This window comes from Fundulus heteroclitus, chromosome 9 (assembly GCF_011125445.2).
Source record: "Fundulus heteroclitus isolate FHET01 chromosome 9, MU-UCD_Fhet_4.1, whole genome shotgun sequence".
Lineage (NCBI taxonomy): Eukaryota > Metazoa > Chordata > Actinopteri > Cyprinodontiformes > Fundulidae > Fundulus > Fundulus heteroclitus.
Window position 1 is genome coordinate 34,600,053 of NC_046369.1, and position 20,697 is coordinate 34,620,749.

Sequence of the window (20,697 nt, forward strand, 5' to 3'; positions counted from 1 at the left end):
TACGCCTTTTCCCTTTTTGTTTTTACATGTCCTGTCTGGCAGTGTAGCATTAACAATTACTGTCTTAATGCCAAAAAGAGCCCAACAGATTTTATTTTCACAATTGGAGCATTACTGCTTTCACCATAGTGCTCTGCTTGATTTATATATGGATAAAGCTTTATTAGATTTTATTCTGGGATAAATAAAGTGGGAAAACTTGACAAAAATAGAGAGGAAAGGGAGAGAACAAGATAACACCATCGGAGTCTGCTTCCACAGGTGCAAAGAGAGATATAAAAAGAACAGCAAAACACCCAGAACAATTATTATAGGTACAAACAACTAACACCTTGATGCCATCACTGAAGAATATACAGTATTATTTAATATGAAATGTATAAAGCTAATTATAGGGGTTTTCTGTATAGAAGTGCACCTCAATCCAAGCACCTGTAGGTGTGAGAGTGCACTTGTGTATGTAAGGTTTATCCATAAGAAAAATGCTCAGCAGTGGTTGTGAGTAGGGCTGGGTGATATGAACCAAAAGTAACATCTCTATATTTTTCTGTCCAGACTTAGTGGAGACCTGAGATGTCCCAGGAGAGGGGGCGGTCCAGAACCCAACCTGACAAACAGAAAACCAGGTACTCAGATACGCCTTTTCCACAAAATGCCCTACAATCAAACTTGATTTAAATCTAGCTTGTTCGAAAGAATGCAGGCTCTGTGTGGTTTGGTTTTCATTATCAACTCTCTTCCTATATAAGGTCGTAACTAACAGAGATTTTAAGTGGAACAGTCTGAACGGGAGCTGTGGCACCTGAACGCATGCCCACTCACAGAGCTCCTGCGTGCCTCTACATTAGGCCTGAGCCATCAACAGTACAGGGATGTCCAGATTTAAGAATGCTCCAGTTTCAAATGGCTGAAATACTTTCTCTCATCGTTCCTTTGCTTTAAAGTACTTTTCTTGAGGTGCCAAAGGAAGTAAGTCAAACAAAATAATGAGTTTTCTCTAGCTGAATGGAGCTCAGTAGCACAACACAGCCCCACGCTTACGAGAAAGACAAACATGACAGTAGGAAATATTTCCAGTCATGTGAAACAAAGTCAATCATGGCTTGGAAACTAAAGGAACATCCAACATTGATGTTAAAAACTACAAGCAAACATTAACTTTATTACCATACAGAAACTCTACTTGACTTAGTTGAGCTAAACAACTTTTGCTTTGATTTAAGCAGAAAAAGAAACTCTAACAGCTCTGTTCCCAGCAGGACTTTCAAGGTCCTGCATCTAGCAGCAGCGCTGTTAAGCCGAGCGAGCGACCCTGAGTCGCACAGAGCCCAGAGGCATCTGCTTACAGCGCTGGCTTTATCAGCTTATTAAAAACACAGAACGGGCTTCATCTGTGGTTTGTTGCCAGCACTGTTCAGGAGAGGAAATCTGTCCATGAGCATGTCTCCTTTCAGAGACAGCAGGCGGTTCAGGATAAAAGTCCGGAATAAATTAACAGCACTGAATAAGAACAGATCCGTTTGAATTACATTTCTCATGTCAAGGAGAACAGAGATTCTTCCTCACTGCAGCAGAAAATATAAAATGATTCAACACTGACAATTGTCATGGTGTTGTGATTGAAAGACAAAGAAAGTCTGCTTTTAATTAGGCATACCAAGGATTTTAAAATGTCTGTTTCAAAATCACAAAACATTCCTTCAATGTTTTATGTGACCCCATGTCCTTCCCTCATCATAAACTGTATGTTGATCACAGCAGTCTCTATGTTCTTAGTAAAATTCGTAACCACGTCTTTCTCTGTTCCTCTCTTTTACACCATACCTACCCTGCATCTCTTGGTCTCCTCTGTTTCCTTCATGTCCACTGAATTATGTTCCAGAGGTTTACAGACAAGAAATCCACCACTCCAGGATTAGCTGAACAAGTTCTGACGTAGTGAATATTTACCTTATGACTGATCGGCTGATTCCACTATCACGTTTTCCGATATTCTCATAATGTGCATAGAAATGCATTTCTTTCTCTACATCTTCAGAAAGTAACATCACCAACACTAGTTGACAGAACAATGACAGCTTGACTGATAGCGACACATTCCTGAAAACATCTCCATTTTTCTCAGATGTGTGGTCCATGCTAGCTGGCGACCTCTGCTTCCTGTTTATTCACACATCGCGTAAGTCAGTCTGTCTGGCCAGGCTACTTTATTACAGTCGTATGTAACGTTGGCGCTTTGTGTAGCCTCGACTACACATGACTAATTAGCATTTTCTTTGTTTTTCTTATTTGCTAGATTTTAAAAGTTTGCTAAAAAACAAAATAAAGTTTACTCAAAATTCACATTGGGTGGAAACATAGCTAGTATATTACATATTATTCCAACTGTAATAAAAATGTCAAATTTCTTTAATTATTGCTTTTCTGTTCTAAACAAGTGTTACCTCACGTTGTACATTTCTGCTTTTAATTTAGGTGGTAACACCACGAAACTGTGGCAGTCTAACCAAAACTTAATACACTCTGTGAATCTTATAATAGCCCATGGCGTGCTTATTATTTAGTATATTCAATATTAAGATTTTAAAAAATAAGAGCATGTGATAACATCCAAAGTTAGATTTTATAGCGTGTTTCTTTAAGTTTAACCTAACAATTGAACTGGAGTTCAAAAGTTAGGTTGATCTATTCTCAAGCTTACCCTGAACAAGCCATCAACAGAATAACGCACTGAAATAACCCGTTACAGTCTGAGTACAAAATGTCTTGGAAATTTTTAAAAACCTTTGCAACAAAGCGCGGTTGATTATACGGGGAGAAGCGACAGATGAAATCACAGCCTGGTGGCCAGGCTTGACTGACAGCTCCAACACAACTGACAAAAGCGCTGAGCCTCCAGGGAGCTGTGAGCCCTTTAACATGTGCTGCCAGGCAGCAAGGACGCCTGTCTCCGTATCTCTCGGCTGGATGGCTGCTCGATAGGAGACTGCTGCTTTAGAAGGAGCAAATGTGGCTCGCCTCACTGACATCCTCCTGCTGCCCGGAGCTGCCGCCACGCTCAGTCTCATCTCTCTGATGGCCGTCGGTCACTAAATACACCATTGCTCCTCTTCCAAAGGACTCGGCTGCATCTGCTCAGCTGTCCAAACATGATGAACATGAAATCAACACAGCAACTGACAGACTAGTGTATAAAGCTGGAAACCATGACTGCATAAATCTACACATCAGGACAGGTGTCTCCTGTGGGCTGTATTCAAATCAATTTTCAACCCTCATTGGGCTAATATACCCCCCCCCCCCCCCCCTCTGAGCAACAGCACAAACACTCTCACTGATCCGATGCCTGCTGCATTTTAATTAAGCGTAAAGGTCTCAGGAGTTGAGCCAGAAAACGACAGCAGAGTCATTCACAGCCCTACCTGTCACTTCAAAAGAAGGGGGGTTGAGAAAATTTAAACGTAGAATTGAGAAGGAATTGAGTTTTAGTTTTGATCTACGCCAACAGAATGGAGGTTATGAAGCCTCAAAAGCACAAACTCACCTATTCTGAGTATGATGTGAACAACATGGCTGTTTCTGTACTGGTGAGAGTCTTTTTTATTCAAATGCACTCTTTATTAAAACAACAACAAAAAGGAAATGCAACCCAGTCACCACATTGCTCCCTGGCTGTGTGGCTGACATTCAACACAATCTGAGCGCTGCGTTCAATAAGCAGATGCTTTCTGTCCAGCGCCAGTCTGCTCAGCAGGCTGCCTGACCTCTGTCCCTTCAGGTCTCATTACTTCACGACCTCTGCAGAACGCCATTTGCCTGGGAAACCACGTCTCCACATACTTCTTATGATGATTACATTAAGTGTTGGCTTGGATGGCTAATAGATATCCAGGCTGGATTTTATCCAGCACCACTTACAGCTGTAGCCTTGGGGCAGGATCCACTGCAGACAACCCACATTGGCCCTGTTATGATATATTTTTCTGGGATGAACCCGGACACAGCACGCACACACAGAGTCAGTTCTTATGAGTGAGTCTTTATTGAATAGTGTGGAAGATGGATGATGAGACCAGAGTCTTACAACGGACGGAGGTGAAGGGTGTAGAAGCTGGCTGGCAGGAGGAGTGTGGAGAGACTGACCGGGAGGAACTCTGGAGCCGAACACTGGAGAGCAGGACCTCTGAGCAGAGCCGTGGAGCACAGAGCATCAGAGCCGAGCAGAGCATCAGAGCCGAGCAGTGGCAAGCAGAACGTCAGAGCCGAGCAGTGGCGAGCAGAGCATCAGAGCCGAGCAGTGGCGAGCAGAGCATCAGAGCCGAGCAGAGGCGAGCAGAACGTCGGAGCCGAGCAGTGGCGAGCAGAACATCAGAGCCGAGCAGAGGCGAGCAGAGCATCAGAGCCGAGCAGTGGCGAGCAGAGCATCAGAGCCGAGCAGAGGCGAGCAGAACGTCGGAGCCGCGCAGTGGCGAGCAGAACCTCAGAGCCGAGTAGTGGAGCACAGGACGTCCGAGCCGTGCAGTGGAGGGCTGAACGTCCGAGCCGAGCGGTAGAGGTCTGAACGTCTGAGCCGAGCGGTGGAGGTCTGAACGTCTGAGCCGAACGGTGGAGGTCTGAACGTCTGAGCTGAATACTGGAGAAAACAAAACTGACGGAAAGTCTTTGGGCTGACTGAAACAAGACCAGGTGAAAGGAGTCTTCAGGCTGACGGGTACAAACGGAGCTGACAAGAAAAACTGGCAGGGACTGAGCGGGAGTGAACGCTATGGACCGGCGACGGGAACAGAAAGAGGTGAGTCTGATAAAGCGGTGGGAACAGGTGGAAGCAGTTGTGGGTTAATTGCAGCCTGCCAGGTGAAACTGATCAGGCTGCGCAGGAACAAGAGAGAGGGAGAGAGGCTCAGCATGCAGCCAATAAGCTGCATCCTGACAGTACCCCCCCCCAAGGCCGGACACCGGACGGCCCAGAATCCCCACGCCGGGCGGGTGGAGGGGGCCCAGGAAGGCGGGCAAGAGTCGAAACCAAACACTGAGGGACCAAAGAGCCTGCAAACACAAAAGGGGCCAGAGAATACGGGGAACCAAAGGGGCCAGAGAACACAGGGAACCAAGGAGCAAGAGAACACTGATGTGCCAAAGCATAATCAGGGGGCGGCACATCAGGGAAAGGCACGAACGCTTGACTGCGCCGGGGGAAAAAGCGAGTGCTTGACAGCGCTGGGGAAAGAGCGAGCGCAACACAGCGCCAAAGGGAAGGAACGGGCGCAACACAGCGCCAAAGGGAAGGAACGGGCGCAACACAGCGCCAAAGGGAAGGAACGGGCGCAACACAGCGCCAAAGGGAAGGAACGGGCGCAACATAGCGCCAAAAGGGAAAGAACGGGCGTACACAACGCCAAAAGGGAAGGATCGGGCGTATGGAAACGCCAAAAAGGGAAAGATCGGGCGTATGGAAACGCCAAAAGGGAAGGAACGGGCGTATGGAAACGCCAAGGGGAAGGAACGGGCGTATGGAAACGCCAAGGGCAAGGAACGGGCGTGTGGAAACGCCAAGGAGAAACAACGCCGAAGCGTGAGAGGAGCGCTGGGGCCCAAGGGGCGAGATCGCCGGGGCGTGAGGGAAACGCCGAGGCGAAACGGACGCATGACAGCGTCAAGGGGAAAATATAGGCGTACGAAAACGCCAAGAGGGAAGAACGGACGTACTTAACGCCAAAGGAAAAGAACGGGCGTACAAAACGCCAAGGGGAAAGAACGGGCGTACTTAACGCCAAAGGGAAGGAACGGGCGTACTTAACGCCAAAGGGAAGGAACGGGCGTACTTAACGCCAAAGGGAAGGAACGGGCGTACTTAACGCCAAAGGGAAGGAACGGGCGTACTTAACGCCAAAGGGAAGGAACGGGCGTACTTAACGCCAAAGGGAAGGAACGGGCGTACTTAACGCCAAAGGGAAGGAACGGGCATACTTAACGCCAAAGGGAAGGAACGGGCGTACTTAACGCCAAAGGGAAGGAACAAGCGTACTTAACGCCAAAGGGAAGGAACAAGCGTACTTAACGCCAAAGGGAAGGAACGGGCGTACTTAACGCCAAAGGGAAGGTACGGGCGTACTTAACGCCAAAGGGAAGGAACGGGCGTACTTAACGCCAAAGGGAAGGAACGGGCGTACTTAACGCCAAAGGGAAGGAACGGGCGTACTTAACGCCAAAGGGAAGGAACGGGCGTACTTAACGCCAAAGGGAAGGAACGGGCGTACTTAACGCCAAAGGGAAGGAACGGGCGTACTTAACGCCAAAGGGAAGGAACGGGCGTACTTAACGCCAAAGGGAAGGAACGGGCGTACTTAACGCCAAGGGGAAGGAACGGGCGTACTTAACGCCAAGGGGAAGGAACGGGCGTACTTAACGCCAAGGGGAAGGAACGGGCGTACTTAACGCCTAAGGGAAGGAACGGGCGTACTTAACGCCTAAGGGAAGGAACGGGCGTACTTAACGCCAAAGGGAAGGAACGGGCGTACTTAACGCTAAAGGGAAGGAACGGGCGTACTTAACGCCAAGGGGAAGGAACGGGCGTACTTAACGCCAAAGGGAAGGAACGGGCGTACTTAACGCCAAAGGGAAGGAACAGGCGTACTTAACGCCAAAGGGAAGGATAAGCGTACGACAACGCCAGAGGGAAGAACAAGCGTACGACAACGCCAGAGGGAAGAACAGGCGTACGACAACGCCAGAGGGAAGAACAGGCGTACGACAACGCCAGAGGGAAGAACAGGCGTACGACAACGCCAGAGGGAAGAACAGGCGTACGACAACGCCAGAGGGAAGAACAGGCGTACGACAACGCCAGAGGGAAGAATAAGCGTACGACAACGCCAGAGGGAAGAACAAGCGTACGACAACGCCAGAGGGAAGAACAGGCGTACGACAACGCCAGAGGGAAGAACAGGCGTATGACAACGCCAGAGGGAAGAATAAGCGTACGACAACGCCAGAGTGAAGAACAAGCGTACGACAACGCCAGAGGGAAGAACAAGCGTACGACAACGCCAGAGGGAAGAACAGGCGTACGAAAACACCAAGGCTCAACAACCCCTGCTGGAACACGACTGGTGTACAGAAACGCCAGGGGAAAACCCGCCGGGGCGTGAGGGAAACACCGGGGCTTGGGGAAGAGAACGCCGGGGCGTGGGGAGAACGCCGGGGCGCCAGGAAGAAGAATGCCGGGGCGCAAAGGGAACGCCGGGGCACAAGGGAAACAGGAATATCTAAAACACCAGGGAACAAGAACGGAGGGCGTACTAACACGCCGAGGAACCGAGAAAAGAGGGCGTCCTAACACGCCGGGGAACCACGAATCAGAGGGCGTCCTAACACGCCGGGAAACCGAGAATCAGAGGGCGTCCTAACACGCTGGGGAACCGAGAATCAGAGGGCGTCCTAACACGCCGGGGAACACTAAATCTAAACGCCAGGAAAAACAAGACCTAAACACCAGGGAACTAGAGGGTGAGCTAGGCAGCAACAGGCCAAGCGCGCCAGAGGGCACAGACAGCGACATAAGCACCGGAGGGCTCTGGCGGCGACCTGCGTGCACTGGGTAGCGACAGGCTGGCGCACCAGAGGACTCAGCCGGCGACATGGGTGCGCCGGAGGGCTCTGACAGCGACCTGCATGCGCCTAAACAGGGGAACAACACAGAGACACTAGAGCAAGACAGAACAAAACAACTACGAAAGGGAACTAAACTAACCTAAACAGGGCAAAACATACAACGAAAACAGGAGAAGGGTGTAGGGACCTAGAAAGCGCAGGGACCTAGAGAACGCAGGGACCTTTAAGAGCGCTGGACTCTATCCAACGCAGGAACCCATACAGCGCAGGAACCCAGATGGCGCAGGAACCCTGACACCTAAATACTAAAGGGGGAAAAATAAAGACAAAACAAAACTAAAAATAAAGAAAAAACAAATACAGAACAAGACTAGAACTACAGGGCTAGGACAGAAACTACAGAGGCTAGACTGGATTTACAGGGGCTAGACTGAAACTACAGGGGCTAGACAGGGACTACAGAGCTAACGAAACTACAGGGCTGACGAAACTACAGGGTCTCAAACTGAAAAATCAAAACAAGACTGGTAGACTAGGAAAGGAACCAAAAGCTAAGGCAAAACTATGAAACGAAACAGAACAGGGAGATGAGGGCAAGTACGACTAACTAATGAAAAACTAGATAACTAGAGCTAGAAATCTGTACAGAAGCAAGCAAGAAGTCTAAAATAAAAACTGGAACTCAAAAACAAACTCAGAAGACTTAAGGCGAACCTAGAACACTAAATCAGGGCTATGGCTAAAACAAGAAGATGGAGAACAAAACCCGAACTAGCTGACTAAGAAAACCAAAAACTAGACTACTAAAAAAAAACCCGAACGACTAGAGTAAACCTGGGACACAAAAACCCGGACAAAACCAACAAAATAAAACACAATACTCAAAAGCAACATAAATCTCAAAAAATCCTAAGTAAAGCAAAAACTAAAGTTGAGCCAAAACAAAGAACAGAAGGCGGAAATAAATCTTCTAAAACAATAAAAAATATACAAAAAGACTAGAAACTAAAGCAGATCTAGAACACAACACCAAAAAATAACTCTAAACAAAAACCAGAAGGCGCTGGGCAGCAAAGTCTGAATCTGCTGGGCAGCAGCAAAAGTTAGCGCTGGACAGCGACGACGAGGAGCGCCGTCCTTAGTGCTGAGCAGCGGGGAAGGCGGACCAGGAAAACAAAGTCAGAGGCGGGGCGTCGCAACTCTGCGACCCAGGCGAGACGAGACAGAAAACGTGGCGTCGCAACACAGCGACCCAGGCAAGATGAATCCAGAAGCGTGGCGTCGCAACTTTGCGACCCAGGCGAGACGAACCGGAGGCGAGGCAGATCCTACCAGCTTCTACACCAGGCTCTGTGCGTGCTCGGGTTCATCCCTTGGCCGGTCCATAATGTTATGATATATTTTTCTGGGATGAACCCGGACACAGCACGCACACACAGAGTCAGTTCTTATGAGTGAGTCTTTATTGAATAGTGTGGAAGATGGATGATGAGACCAGAGTCTTACAACGGACGGAGGTGAAGGGTGTAGAAGCTGGCTGGCAGGAGGAGTGTGGAGAGACTGACCGGGAGGAACTCTGGAGCCGAACACTGGAGAGCAGGACCTCTGAGCAGAGCCGTGGAGCACAGAGCATCAGAGCCGAGCAGAGCATCAGAGCCGAGCAGTGGCAAGCAGAACGTCAGAGCCGAGCAGTGGCGAGCAGAGCATCAGAGCCGAGCAGTGGCGAGCAGAGCATCAGAGCCGAGCAGAGGCGAGCAGAACGTCGGAGCCGAGCAGTGGCGAGCAGAACATCAGAGCCGAGCAGAGGCGAGCAGAGCATCAGAGCCGAGCAGTGGCGAGCAGAGCATCAGAGCCGAGCAGAGGCGAGCAGAACGTCGGAGCCGAGCAGTGGCGAGCAGAACATCAGAGCCGAGCAGAGGCGAGCAGAGCATCAGAGCCGAGCAGTGGCGAGCAGAGCATCAGAGCCGAGCAGAGGCGAGCAGAACGTCGGAGCCGCGCAGTGGCGAGCAGAACCTCAGAGCCGAGTAGTGGAGCACAGGACGTCCGAGCCGTGCAGTGGAGGGCTGAACGTCCGAGCCGAGCGGTAGAGGTCTGAACGTCTGAGCCGAGCGGTGGAGGTCTGAACGTCTGAGCCGAACGGTGGAGGTCTGAACGTCTGAGCTGAATACTGGAGAAAACAAAACTGACGGAAAGTCTTTGGGCTGACTGAAACAAGACCAGGTGAAAGGAGTCTTCAGGCTGACGGGTACAAACGGAGCTGACAAGAAAAACTGGCAGGGACTGAGCCGGAGTGAACGCTATGGACCGGCGACGGGAACAGAAAGAGGTGAGTCTGATAAAGCGGTGGGAACAGGTGGAAGCAGTTGTGGGTTAATTGCAGCCTGCCAGGTGAAACTGATCAGGCTGCGCAGGAACAAGAGAGAGGGAGAGAGGCTCAGCATGCAGCCAATAAGCTGCATCCTGACAGGCCCGAATACGTTAATACCCAAGAGCGTGCTACTCCTGAGAATGATGCAGACATGATAGTCATTCATTACTGTATTAATCTAGCTTTGGGGGTGTGGACGATGCTGAATAATACTGTACTCTAAATGAGACCTAAGGGGAAAGTGACTGCATCAAAACCACCGATTTGTGTGATTCAAACCTTTTAAGGGCACATCAGAAACTATCCAGGGTAGTGTGACAGGATGTTAGACAAACATGTGGTAATGTTGGTGAATGGTTTATCATAAGCAAACAAATATTTAAGCAAATAGTGTAAATAGTGTTCTTGTAAACATAGATTGGCAAATAGTAATTTTCCAGCAACTGGGAAATAAATAAATCTGTTCATCGTTTCCATTTCAACAACATGGTCTTATGGAAAAAGTCAACATCTGCTGCTTGACAATGAAACACCTTTATTGTCTTTTGGTGACTTTACTAAAACATCTAGTAAACAACGATAATCACCAACTATATTACTTCCACAGTTATTTAATGAAGTAATATTTATTGCATGTTCTCTGTGACATTGACCTTTTGTATTGTTTTATTAGAACACTAAGTTTGCAATCTATTGTGCCGCCCTAGTCCCAGGACCTCTGAGGACGTATCTAACGTTGGTAATTTAAAATCCCCCCTCCCCCACACGTTGCTGTGTGCCATCAGTCAGTCAGCCTTATATGATCACTGCAGGTTGAAAAGACAGAGCAGGCTGTTTGCACATTTATTCTGTGGAAAAACGAGCTCTGTTGGTAAAATAAAACAGCCTACTACAGTATCACAACACAGAGACATCAAGAATTTAAAGTATTACAGGATTTCTAGAGTGATTGGAATGACTCAGCAAAATCTGACTTCTATAACTAGATCCTGTTCAGCAGTTACGTGTTTCATGGGGAGGGTCATTTCCATTTAAAAACAAGCTTCTGTTTACATTAGGTTTGATGGAGAAAAAGATCCATAAGTGAGTGTCCTAAAATCTGGACTATATCAAACAAAACAGAAACAAATTTGGTCGTTTAATCAATTGGTACGCATGCAAACCAGCAACGAACAGGAAGCACTTCTATAACAGCACCAGAAGGCAAAGATGGGAGCAACACAAGTGGAGCGGCATCGTTCCAAACAGCGACTAAGTGTCCAACAGTCAGCAGTACGGAGGGGGAAAGTCACCAGAGGGGAAACGGACCCATGGAGGCGTTAGACAGTACTACCTAAACTGGGAATATCATTTTAGACCCACAGAGGCGTTAGGAGTTGAGTTTCGTTAGGGAGTGACTGGAATCCTATATTTGGACATAACATCTTTGCGGACAGACATCCTCGTGTGTAAAGTCACCATTGCTCAAGTGTTGGATTAGATCCTGATAAAACCAGTCTTTACGAACATTACGTTTCCCTCCAACTGTAAAGGGTTGGGTGGCCTTATTGTGGTAGAGCCACTTCAGCTCACTGTCCAATCAGGTCTGCATCTGAGCGCAGCTCTGCCGCTTCTATCAGCGTCACATCATCAATAATCACCAGTGACCCCAATTTGCTGCCAGCAATGCATGTCCACGTCTAATAAATGAGGTTGTTATGCTTTGGATAATGAGCTTTTCCGTTCTCGCTGCACACTGATGGCATTCAATTGATCAGGTTCGAGGAAAACATGATTTGTTCAAATGATTTTGTTCCAGAAATGTCCAGCTTGTTTTTTTTCCCCTTTGCTTTTTGACTGTCTTTACTGGAAGTTTTATCTTTAACCTGTTAATCTGTTAAATTGGAGTTTTATAGGGGGAATATTTCCCCTTTGCAAACATCTCACATACTCTGTCAGCACCACAGCTTTAGTCATACTATTAAATGTTGTGACTTTTAGTGATGAAACTACCAAACACAACACTGTTACAGCAATTATACTTTCTAATATATGTAAAGAGACTCAAAGTGGAAGGAAAGCAGTGACTGTAACAAACCTTAAAGATATTTTTGCTGATTTCCAGATAACTCGCTTCTGGAGCAGAGGAAAGACAGCTTGTGTTATGATTATAATGCAGTGCATCAGATCCACAGCTTCTGATTGTTTAACTTTGCTGGTACACTGAAACAGAAGCAAAATCTCCCCACAGTTAGAGGATGTTCAGGTTTGTAATATTTGAAGGGTGTGCATTGTTCCTTTCTGCCTAAAAATGTGTTAAAAATCAGTTAAATACTTAAATCTTCTATTATTACTGGTCTGCCCAACTCCAGAGAGTTCCACTCACATCTTTGAGCGTAGTTCAAAAGCACTACGGCAAAACCAGGGCCGTCTTCTGGGGTAAATTTCTACCCTGGTTCCAGGAAACAATGGGGGTTAAAGAAAGGCTCCAGAAAAATACCCTGGCTCCACCAAAAGGTTACCACAGTAGAAACACTTTATTTGAAGTGTTACTTGTTGATTACATATAAATGTAAATTCTCTATCTAATTATGCTGACATGATTTATTAGAAAACAGATTAATAACGCACACAAAGATTTCTTTTATAGATACTTTTACGATTTCCACCTAATCATGGCCTCTTTTCTTTACATCTATAATGCTTTAAATCAACGGCCCCCAGGCCCAACTACCCTTTTTAACGCCATTATATAGGTAAAAAAAAAAACATGACAACACTAACAAACCTCTAGTCAGTTCAATACTTTCCAAATGTTTAAGTTTCAGAAGAGAATCTAAAAATCTAGTGAATTTTAGAGATAGAAAAAGAGCAAAGTTAAAAATCAAACAAAGAAATCTAATTCATCTGATTGACTGAAGGTTAATGAAAAAGAACCAAACAGGGATTTTTGACTACCATTACCACCGGTACCCATTAGAACGTGCTATTGTCAGGTTTTGTTCAGCCGGACCAAAGTGCAGGCAAGCATCTGGGAGTGGCACGTTGAGTAAGTGAAGGTTTATTAAAAAAAAAAGCAAATAAAAGAAGTGAGAGACAGGCAGGAAGCAGGAGCATGACTGCAGAGAGAGCAGAACAGGGTAGCTTAACGGAGAACCTGACACGGAGTATGGCTAGACTGGCTTACTAAGAAGAGGAGGAAACAGGGACAGCAGGTGGAGCCATGTAGCGCAGGTAGAAAGTGGAAAAGTTAATTAGTCTGCCGGGGAGAGAGGGCGACGACAGAGACAGGAGGAGAGCAGAACCTGCAGGAGTACATGATGGATGACCCGATATGATAGAATAAACTAATTAACTCAACTGAGGACAGGCCGGCAGGAAAATAAGGATCTAACAAAGAAGAATAAACTTCTTAAAATATAATGAGCGGAAAACTAACTAATGACAGAAACAAGAACTACAGATAAACAATACTAAAGACGTGCAAACATATAAACAGCCTGCAGGATCCCCAGGGACCTAAAACAAGTGATCAAAGCCCTGGTGATTCTGACGGCTATAGGCCGTTAGCAGGACCAAGGAGCAAACTGCAGGCCAGGCAGAGACGGCCAGAGTTGTGGGAAAAACCTTCTGTCATCTCTACCTGTGATAGAACCACATACGGCCAAAATGCTAACACAGATGTGATCTTCAATCTACATGCCTCTGAGCTGCACTAGAATTTCATTAAACAATAATACCAACCTTGTGAAGTGGCCACAGTTAAAATATAATCCTAATTATTTTTCAGCCATAATGAAGCTGATGTGAAATAATTGAATAGGAGCTCTGCTGCATACATTTCTAGATTCAGTGAGAAAACACAACCGTAGAAAAAGAAACAGATGGAAAGCAATAAAGGTAGATGAACTTTAACTAGTTCTTGTTGGAGCTAGCAGTTTAAGTCGACATCTCCAAGCAGTGAACATTACGCCGTTTTCTCACCGTTACATTAGGGGGGCATCCTACACCCTTTAAAGGTAAAGTTCATTTTATCTACTATGGTACCCCAGATCAGATTACGCCATAAAAGGTCAGCTTCTCTCTACAATAGTTGTAGACCTTGCTCTTTCATTACAAACCCAACAGGTGTCTGTTATACGGAGGAATCTCTCATTGCAAAGGCATCTAAAGTAGGTGTACCAGAATACGCTCAGCGTTACTGCGACGCACACGCGGTCCTGTGTTGTTCTGCCTGCTTCTCCTGGACCCGCTACGCAGACAAGCAGATGGCAGAAGTGATCGCTTCCAGAGCCATCCAGAGCTGCGTGCAACGTTGGCATCGTGTCTGGGCTCAGCCTCACTCTGACAAAGCTGTTGTCTCCAGTGCCATGACTCTGGATAGCCTTTAACATTTGGAAGTGCAGTTAGAACCAAGTGCCTATGAACTGGCTTCTTCCTAAGTGCAGGCCTCTGACGAGAGGTGACGTGAGCGCAGCCAGAGCCTGTAGGCACTGAAAGAAGGGATCCCAGTTATACCCAAATTGTAGCAGCTGGGTTATAGGCCCAATGCCTTAGGATGCAGAACACCTCATGATTAACTCACAATGCAGGTTGTTTGTTTCCTAAATAAAATCAGAGCTGCAGCTAATGATTATTTTAGTAATCGCGTACACTATTGATTATTCTGATGATTAATGAAGTAATCAGAAAAAAACTTGCACATTCTGCTCTTTCATTCATACTTTAAGCCTACTCTATGAGTAACAGAAATATATGTAAAGAAAGTGCAAGTAAACAATTCAAATCAATATTTTATTGCTTCAAATGCAATACCATAACATGACTTTAGTGTACACCTGAATATTTGCAGCAAAGGATGCATCTGCAGCTAAAAGAAAGGTCTGAACATCAATGTGTCAACAGTTCAGCCATTTCTGCTTGACTTATAAATACAGACCTTGCTGCCAAAGTGGTCAAAATAGTGACAAATAAAAAAAAACGTGGATATTTCCTTCTGAATTTGTTTAACCACCCTAAAGTATTATGTTATCTAAATAAACCAGAAGTCTTGTGGTGACCTTAAGTGGCAGTTTACCTCTTCTTGTTTTCTCCAATTAAATCCAACAATTGATGGATTTAATTGGATTATTTTTAATCTTCCTCCCGCCACATGCCAATGTGCTCCTGGGCAAGGCACTTAACCCTAAATTGCATTTTGTTGTATGAATGTGAGTGAATGTGGGTCTATTGTAACGTGGACTATTCACCAAATTCTCTTAAGAATTACATGATTTTTTTTATGGAGCAGTATATAGATGTTCAAATCTCATCTGCAATACCATTAAAAAAAATACAATTATGTTGGAGTACAACCAGAACGTAATGCAAATGAAGTTCCCACTATTGTGTGCAATCTCCTCTCCGTCTTGTAGGAATGCTTATATAATGGTGACCCACTGCACAGCCTATTAGGCCAAATAGCTTTCCTGTCTTGTTGGATTGTAAAGCCTACCTTTCTCATTGTTCTTTTTCCTAATCAATTATTCAGATAGTTTTATTGGTCTGCACAACCTTCCCTAAACGTTTTATCACGCTTGTCAATCTGCTTAGTTTTCCAGTACTTACTGTATAAAACGGGTTTTCTAGTGATTAACCAGAAAAAACACAAGCACCCATGATTTATCCACCATCTGCTCTGGTTCAGCAACAGTATGTATTTGTTAATAATAATAACTTTATTTGTCACTGTAACTTCCATTCTAATGTAATGTGTCTTCTATAAGCAACTCATCCCTTAGGGAGCAGTGATCTGCCACTGTGCGGCGCCCGGGCAGACTTGTGGGGGTAAGGGTCGAGCTCAGGGAGCCAGAGCGGCAGTCTGTGGGATCTGAACCAGGGAACATGCAGCCGTCCCAGGACACCATGGTCCTACTCTAACCACCAGGCCAACCCCCCCCCCCCAGCAGCCCTCTTCCTCATGCAGCTCACATTCTGACATCATGAGACAGAGATGACACCACACACTTGATCTGGCTTGCAAAGCTATAAACAGGATGTTCTCAGCAGGAAGTTCCCTCTGAGCTTAGCGTCACAGAGCGTCATCAACAGGTTGCAGCAGAAAGAGGCTAAACGAGTCAAAAGAGGACATAGTTAGAAGTGGATGTCCCTCTGGCCACATCCAAAGCTGATGACTGCTTCAAATGTTAGGAGATGATGTTTCCATTTAAAGAGTGCGCTAATTTGTTCTGAGTGCACGATTATTGAAAATGGCTGATTCTGGTAGGTGTGAGGTTAGAGGGTCGGATTGAATTATTTTAATTTGTTGTTATTTTCGAGGTCCAAATGTGCTTCCACAAATAACAGTTAATTGAACAAATGACTTGCTTTAAGAAATTAAATTTGTATTCAGAGGTTATGACGGTTATTTACATGACGCCATGGCTCTACATGCTTATTCGGGTGTTTTGCCCCACCGCCCCTCCCAGATAATAAGTGATTGATCCGCTTAATGATGTGGGACATCTGTTATTTTGAATACAACTGCATATATAAAAATACCACAGGGCACCTTTGCAAATTACAAAGATAATCTCTTTATGTTATACGGACCCTATCAGGAAGTAAATGAGCTAAAAGACATAGAATTTTACATTCTACACTATCCGTTTTTTGTGTATACTTCCAGTTTCATGACTGTAAGTAGATACTTTTTGCTTATAGCGCAATAAAGCCACAGGCATTATTAAAGTATCTGTGGGCCTGCAGATGCTCACTAGGATCTCTTGAAGTGCTGCAGCTGCAGAAACAATATTCTGTTTTTAGGGTAGCGAGTGAGATTCAGCTGCTCTGCCTAACAGGGTTAAAAACACCAATCACCTGGGCAAAGGACATACTTTTGAAGCCTTTTCATTAAAATGTGGCTGCTTTAACCCACTGTGTCATTTTATGCAAGCAAACAGAAATTGGTATTTCTAGTTAAGTCTTTTCTACAGTAGTTCATGTGTTTGATTCAGGAACAATAGCAAAGGAAAGGCCTACAGCCCTTGTGACTGATCAAAGCAGATAAGCTGTATTATTACAGACTAAATAACCCAGGAGCACCTACCTGATACGTGTTGTCGAAGCTGTCATACATGAACCGTGTGATCAGAGACGTCTTTCCAACTGCAAGACAAGAAAAAAAAAAAAGATAGATTCCATTAAAAAGATACGGACAAGAACCTGAGTCTTGTTGCATTCAGAAACTAGAGAAGCTCAGAGGGAAACTGAACGTTGTACTTTCTGTCATGGCTGTCAAGCCTGGCTAGGGAGCTCATTAGAGTGAAGGAGTGACCGAGGAGGTCAGGAGTGGCATCTGGTCCATACGTAATTGCAGTCAATCTGGTGCCGCAAACAATTCAGATTCCCAAAAAAGCTGGCAACCTTGAAAAGCTTTTTGGTTAAAAGCATGGCGATGAGACCCAAGAAAGCAGAGATGATCCATTTTAAAGCAGATGGTGAACAAAGTGAAAAATTCCTTACTTTCCACACGCAAATTTCCACATCTTTTAGGAAAACACATCTTCCCCGTGGACTGTATGGTAGACGTTTTACAGTGGTCAGGCTTTAAATATGCATCTATGAATATTTCTAATGTTTGCATAGACAGAACGCAGCGACAAGGGGATAGATGGTGGATGGTAGACAGCTGGAAGGAGGGGCAGATGGATAAAAGGGTGGGCAGGCAAAGGAACGGATTAATAGATGGTTAAGATTTCCACATAATCAGGGCTACTGTGCCCACGCTGTGAGCTGCTGTTGTAAAAACTGAGCTCTGCGCGTATCAACCTGCGTGGAGTCCGCCTCAAGTATGCGAGGACTTCTATCTGGACAAGTATGTGGAAGTCTTAATCACTCAAGGCCGGCCATACCGGTAGCTATATGGGCCGCTAGGGGCCGGGCTATGAACATTTCTTATCCAGTTTTAAGGTTAGATCAAAAACTATCACTTTTTTTAATCCTTTTAAAAAAAAAAAGGATAATAATAATAATAAATAAGTTATTGTCTTGTAATCAGAAAGTTTAGTTACTACCCCCTTCTCCAGCAGAGCAAAGGAACATTTACCTGTACTGCATGTTGGTTGATCTAAAAGCCTTTTATGAAGCGGTTATATTATTTAGACATTTCGAATTCACTGCTGTTTTATAAAACTTATTTTGTGGTTTTGTCTTTACAGAATTAGCATTGTATTCCTACACTTATTATAAATCAGTGTCAGATGCAATTTTACTTTGCATCTGGTAAGTCTTTTTTTCAATAAAATTGTTGTTTGAGACAAAAGGACACTTCTCATTTTCTCTTCATTTTATTGATATTATGCTGTGCACAATGGTACATTTTGATAAAACAGGGGGAAATCGTATGAACAAATACTTTATATTCTGGTCATATGCAGAAGGAGTCCTACTGCACTTCTATGAGGTGAAAAGCTCATTTGGCATAGTTTTGGCCCAAAACTGCACAACTGTGCCAAAATCACAGGTCCGCCTGGCACACTGCCCACTAAAACCTTTCCTATCTGATTCAGTCCACATTTGTTGCAATTATAGTCAAGATGTGGATCTATAAAGCCTGAGGCTTCTATAATTTCAAAGGGCTTTTCATGGTGTTTTGCAGTGTTTATTTAGGAAAAGAATTTAGGCGAGGGTCACCTATAAATCAGACATGGTGACATTTGCAGAAGCGGTTCCACTGAAAAATGCTCCTTAATGCCTTTGTGTCACACAAATACTAACTTTTACATTTAGACTTTATAACTTTGGAGTTGATTTATTTCAGATATGTAATTTCAGGCAGAAATTGCCCCTTAAACCCTCTGGGTTTAGGAGATTAAGATGGCTGGTGGCAGGCGCATGCCAGTGAAGGTGCCACTGGAAGTGCCATTACTAGCTGCTGCAGCCCGCTGTCTCTCCAGTGTGAAGCGGTCCAAACAGAGTCCGGTGTGGGATTACTTTACATTGATGAAAGAAAAGCGGAGGGCATTATCGACCATTTTTTGACATAATAGAGAATGACTTGATGTCAAAAGCACGGTTGATGGTGAAGGATTTCTTGGGGATTTTTAGAGCTTCACATATTTTATTCTATTCAAGTTACTTCTTTCTATTCAGTAACCGAATAGATTCCTGTTTTGTTATATTTTATACTTACGTCCAAGTTTAATAATGTGTGAGAAAACCTCAATTTCTGTTTATTCAGTCAGTATTTAATACAGTTGACCCAATAAATTGTTAAAAGTACCATGCCATCTCTGCATAAACTATTTCATGTAGTTGATGCTGCTGCAAATGTAAATTCTCCAAAGACTGTTTTGGCAGGACAGATTTCCGTCCTCAGTAAAAAGGTTGGCTATGGTAATATGATGTATCTCTACCAAATTGACTTCACTCTGATTGGTTACAACCATATTTGGGAAACTGGTCAAATGCGCCCCCACACCTCTTGCCCCTTCCATCCACACTTCTCAGCGCAACACTCCGTCACAAATCCATTATTATGGTTTTATGGCTCGTGGAAGTATTTGTGTTGGCAGGATGTTGGACAGGGGAGGCTAAGCTGACCAAAGGCTTTTAACCAGGCGCTGCAATTCATCATCCACACAGAGGGACCGAAGTCCATGGTCCACTGCTGCTTCAGACAGTGCTCATACACTTATCAGATGAGACAGCATTTAGAAATGACATAAACTTAATAATAATTAAGCGTTGGCAGCGTTGTGCTCGCCACCTCCAGTGTTGGTACAGAAGTGTTTTTCAAAATCAGCTTGGTTGAAAAAGTTCAGGAAACAGTCTTCAGTAAAAGGTGCTGAACATATGAACATAACAGTCTCTTTTTAGACCGCGGTGAAGCTAGTTTTAGGTTGTACATTGGATATCGGCAGTCAACGGCTTCCAACCTAAAAGTAACATCACCGTGGTTCAAATCGGGGTTTATAATTGTGTGGTACTGCCCCATAAATGAGCTTCAGCCACTCTGATTCCCTCATCCTTCAAGCGTAAGTGGAAATTTCCATCCGTTTTTGAGCGCCCTCGGACATAACAGCTCCTCTTTTTAGTAGCCATCCTCTGCTGTGGTGGCGCAGTCAGACATGCTAGCGCTGGCTGCTATCAGCCGGGGGGAGAAGGAGAGGGGAGGGGAAGGCTGGTTGCTTGATGGTGTGCCCTGATTGGAGAATATGAATTATGTAGAGAGATAAACCGTTTTATTCTGATCGGACTGTTTTTGAGCAAGGAAACATAGCTGACCGCCCATGAGCTGGTCCTTTGACGTTCACACAGCCTCATCAGTGAACACCGTATTATACAACCCAAACCCACAGAATATCTTTATCTGTTGTCAATGCCCCTTTAAAATACAATGATGTGCCTCTTTTAAATTCTGAATATTAGCTCCTTATATTATGATACGAGAAAACTAGTGTTTTTAAGTTGATCGATAAGATTAACCAACTTTAGATTAACTCATTACATTAATCAATAACCTGCATCTCTAGTTTCTACATGACAGGAACACTATCTTGGTTAATTGGGATTCAGATGTTTATTTTAGAGGCACTAAAAGCATGCTGCGTCATAATGAATCGTTTACAGAAAACTGGTTAGATGTAGTTGTCATAGTGACAGATGATACATTTAGTTCTTAATGTTTTCCTCACTTATTTTATTAAGAGGTACTGAAGCAGGAATAATACATGGAGTCAAGAGGATTCAACTCGAAG

At 44.9% G+C, this 20,697-nt stretch overlaps 1 protein-coding gene across 2 annotated transcripts in view; it reads right to left on the reverse strand.

Moving 5' to 3' along the window:
• rab6ba (RAB6B, member RAS oncogene family a) overlaps positions 1-20,697 on the reverse strand; it is an 87,408-nt gene that overhangs the window by 25,849 nt on the left and 40,862 nt on the right. For both annotated transcript variants that reach the window (XM_012861234.3, XM_012861235.3), the window contains exon 2: positions 17,046-17,104. In XM_012861234.3, the coding sequence (XP_012716688.1) occupies positions 17,046-17,104 (59 nt within the window). The remainder of the gene's footprint in view (positions 1-17,045; positions 17,105-20,697) is intronic.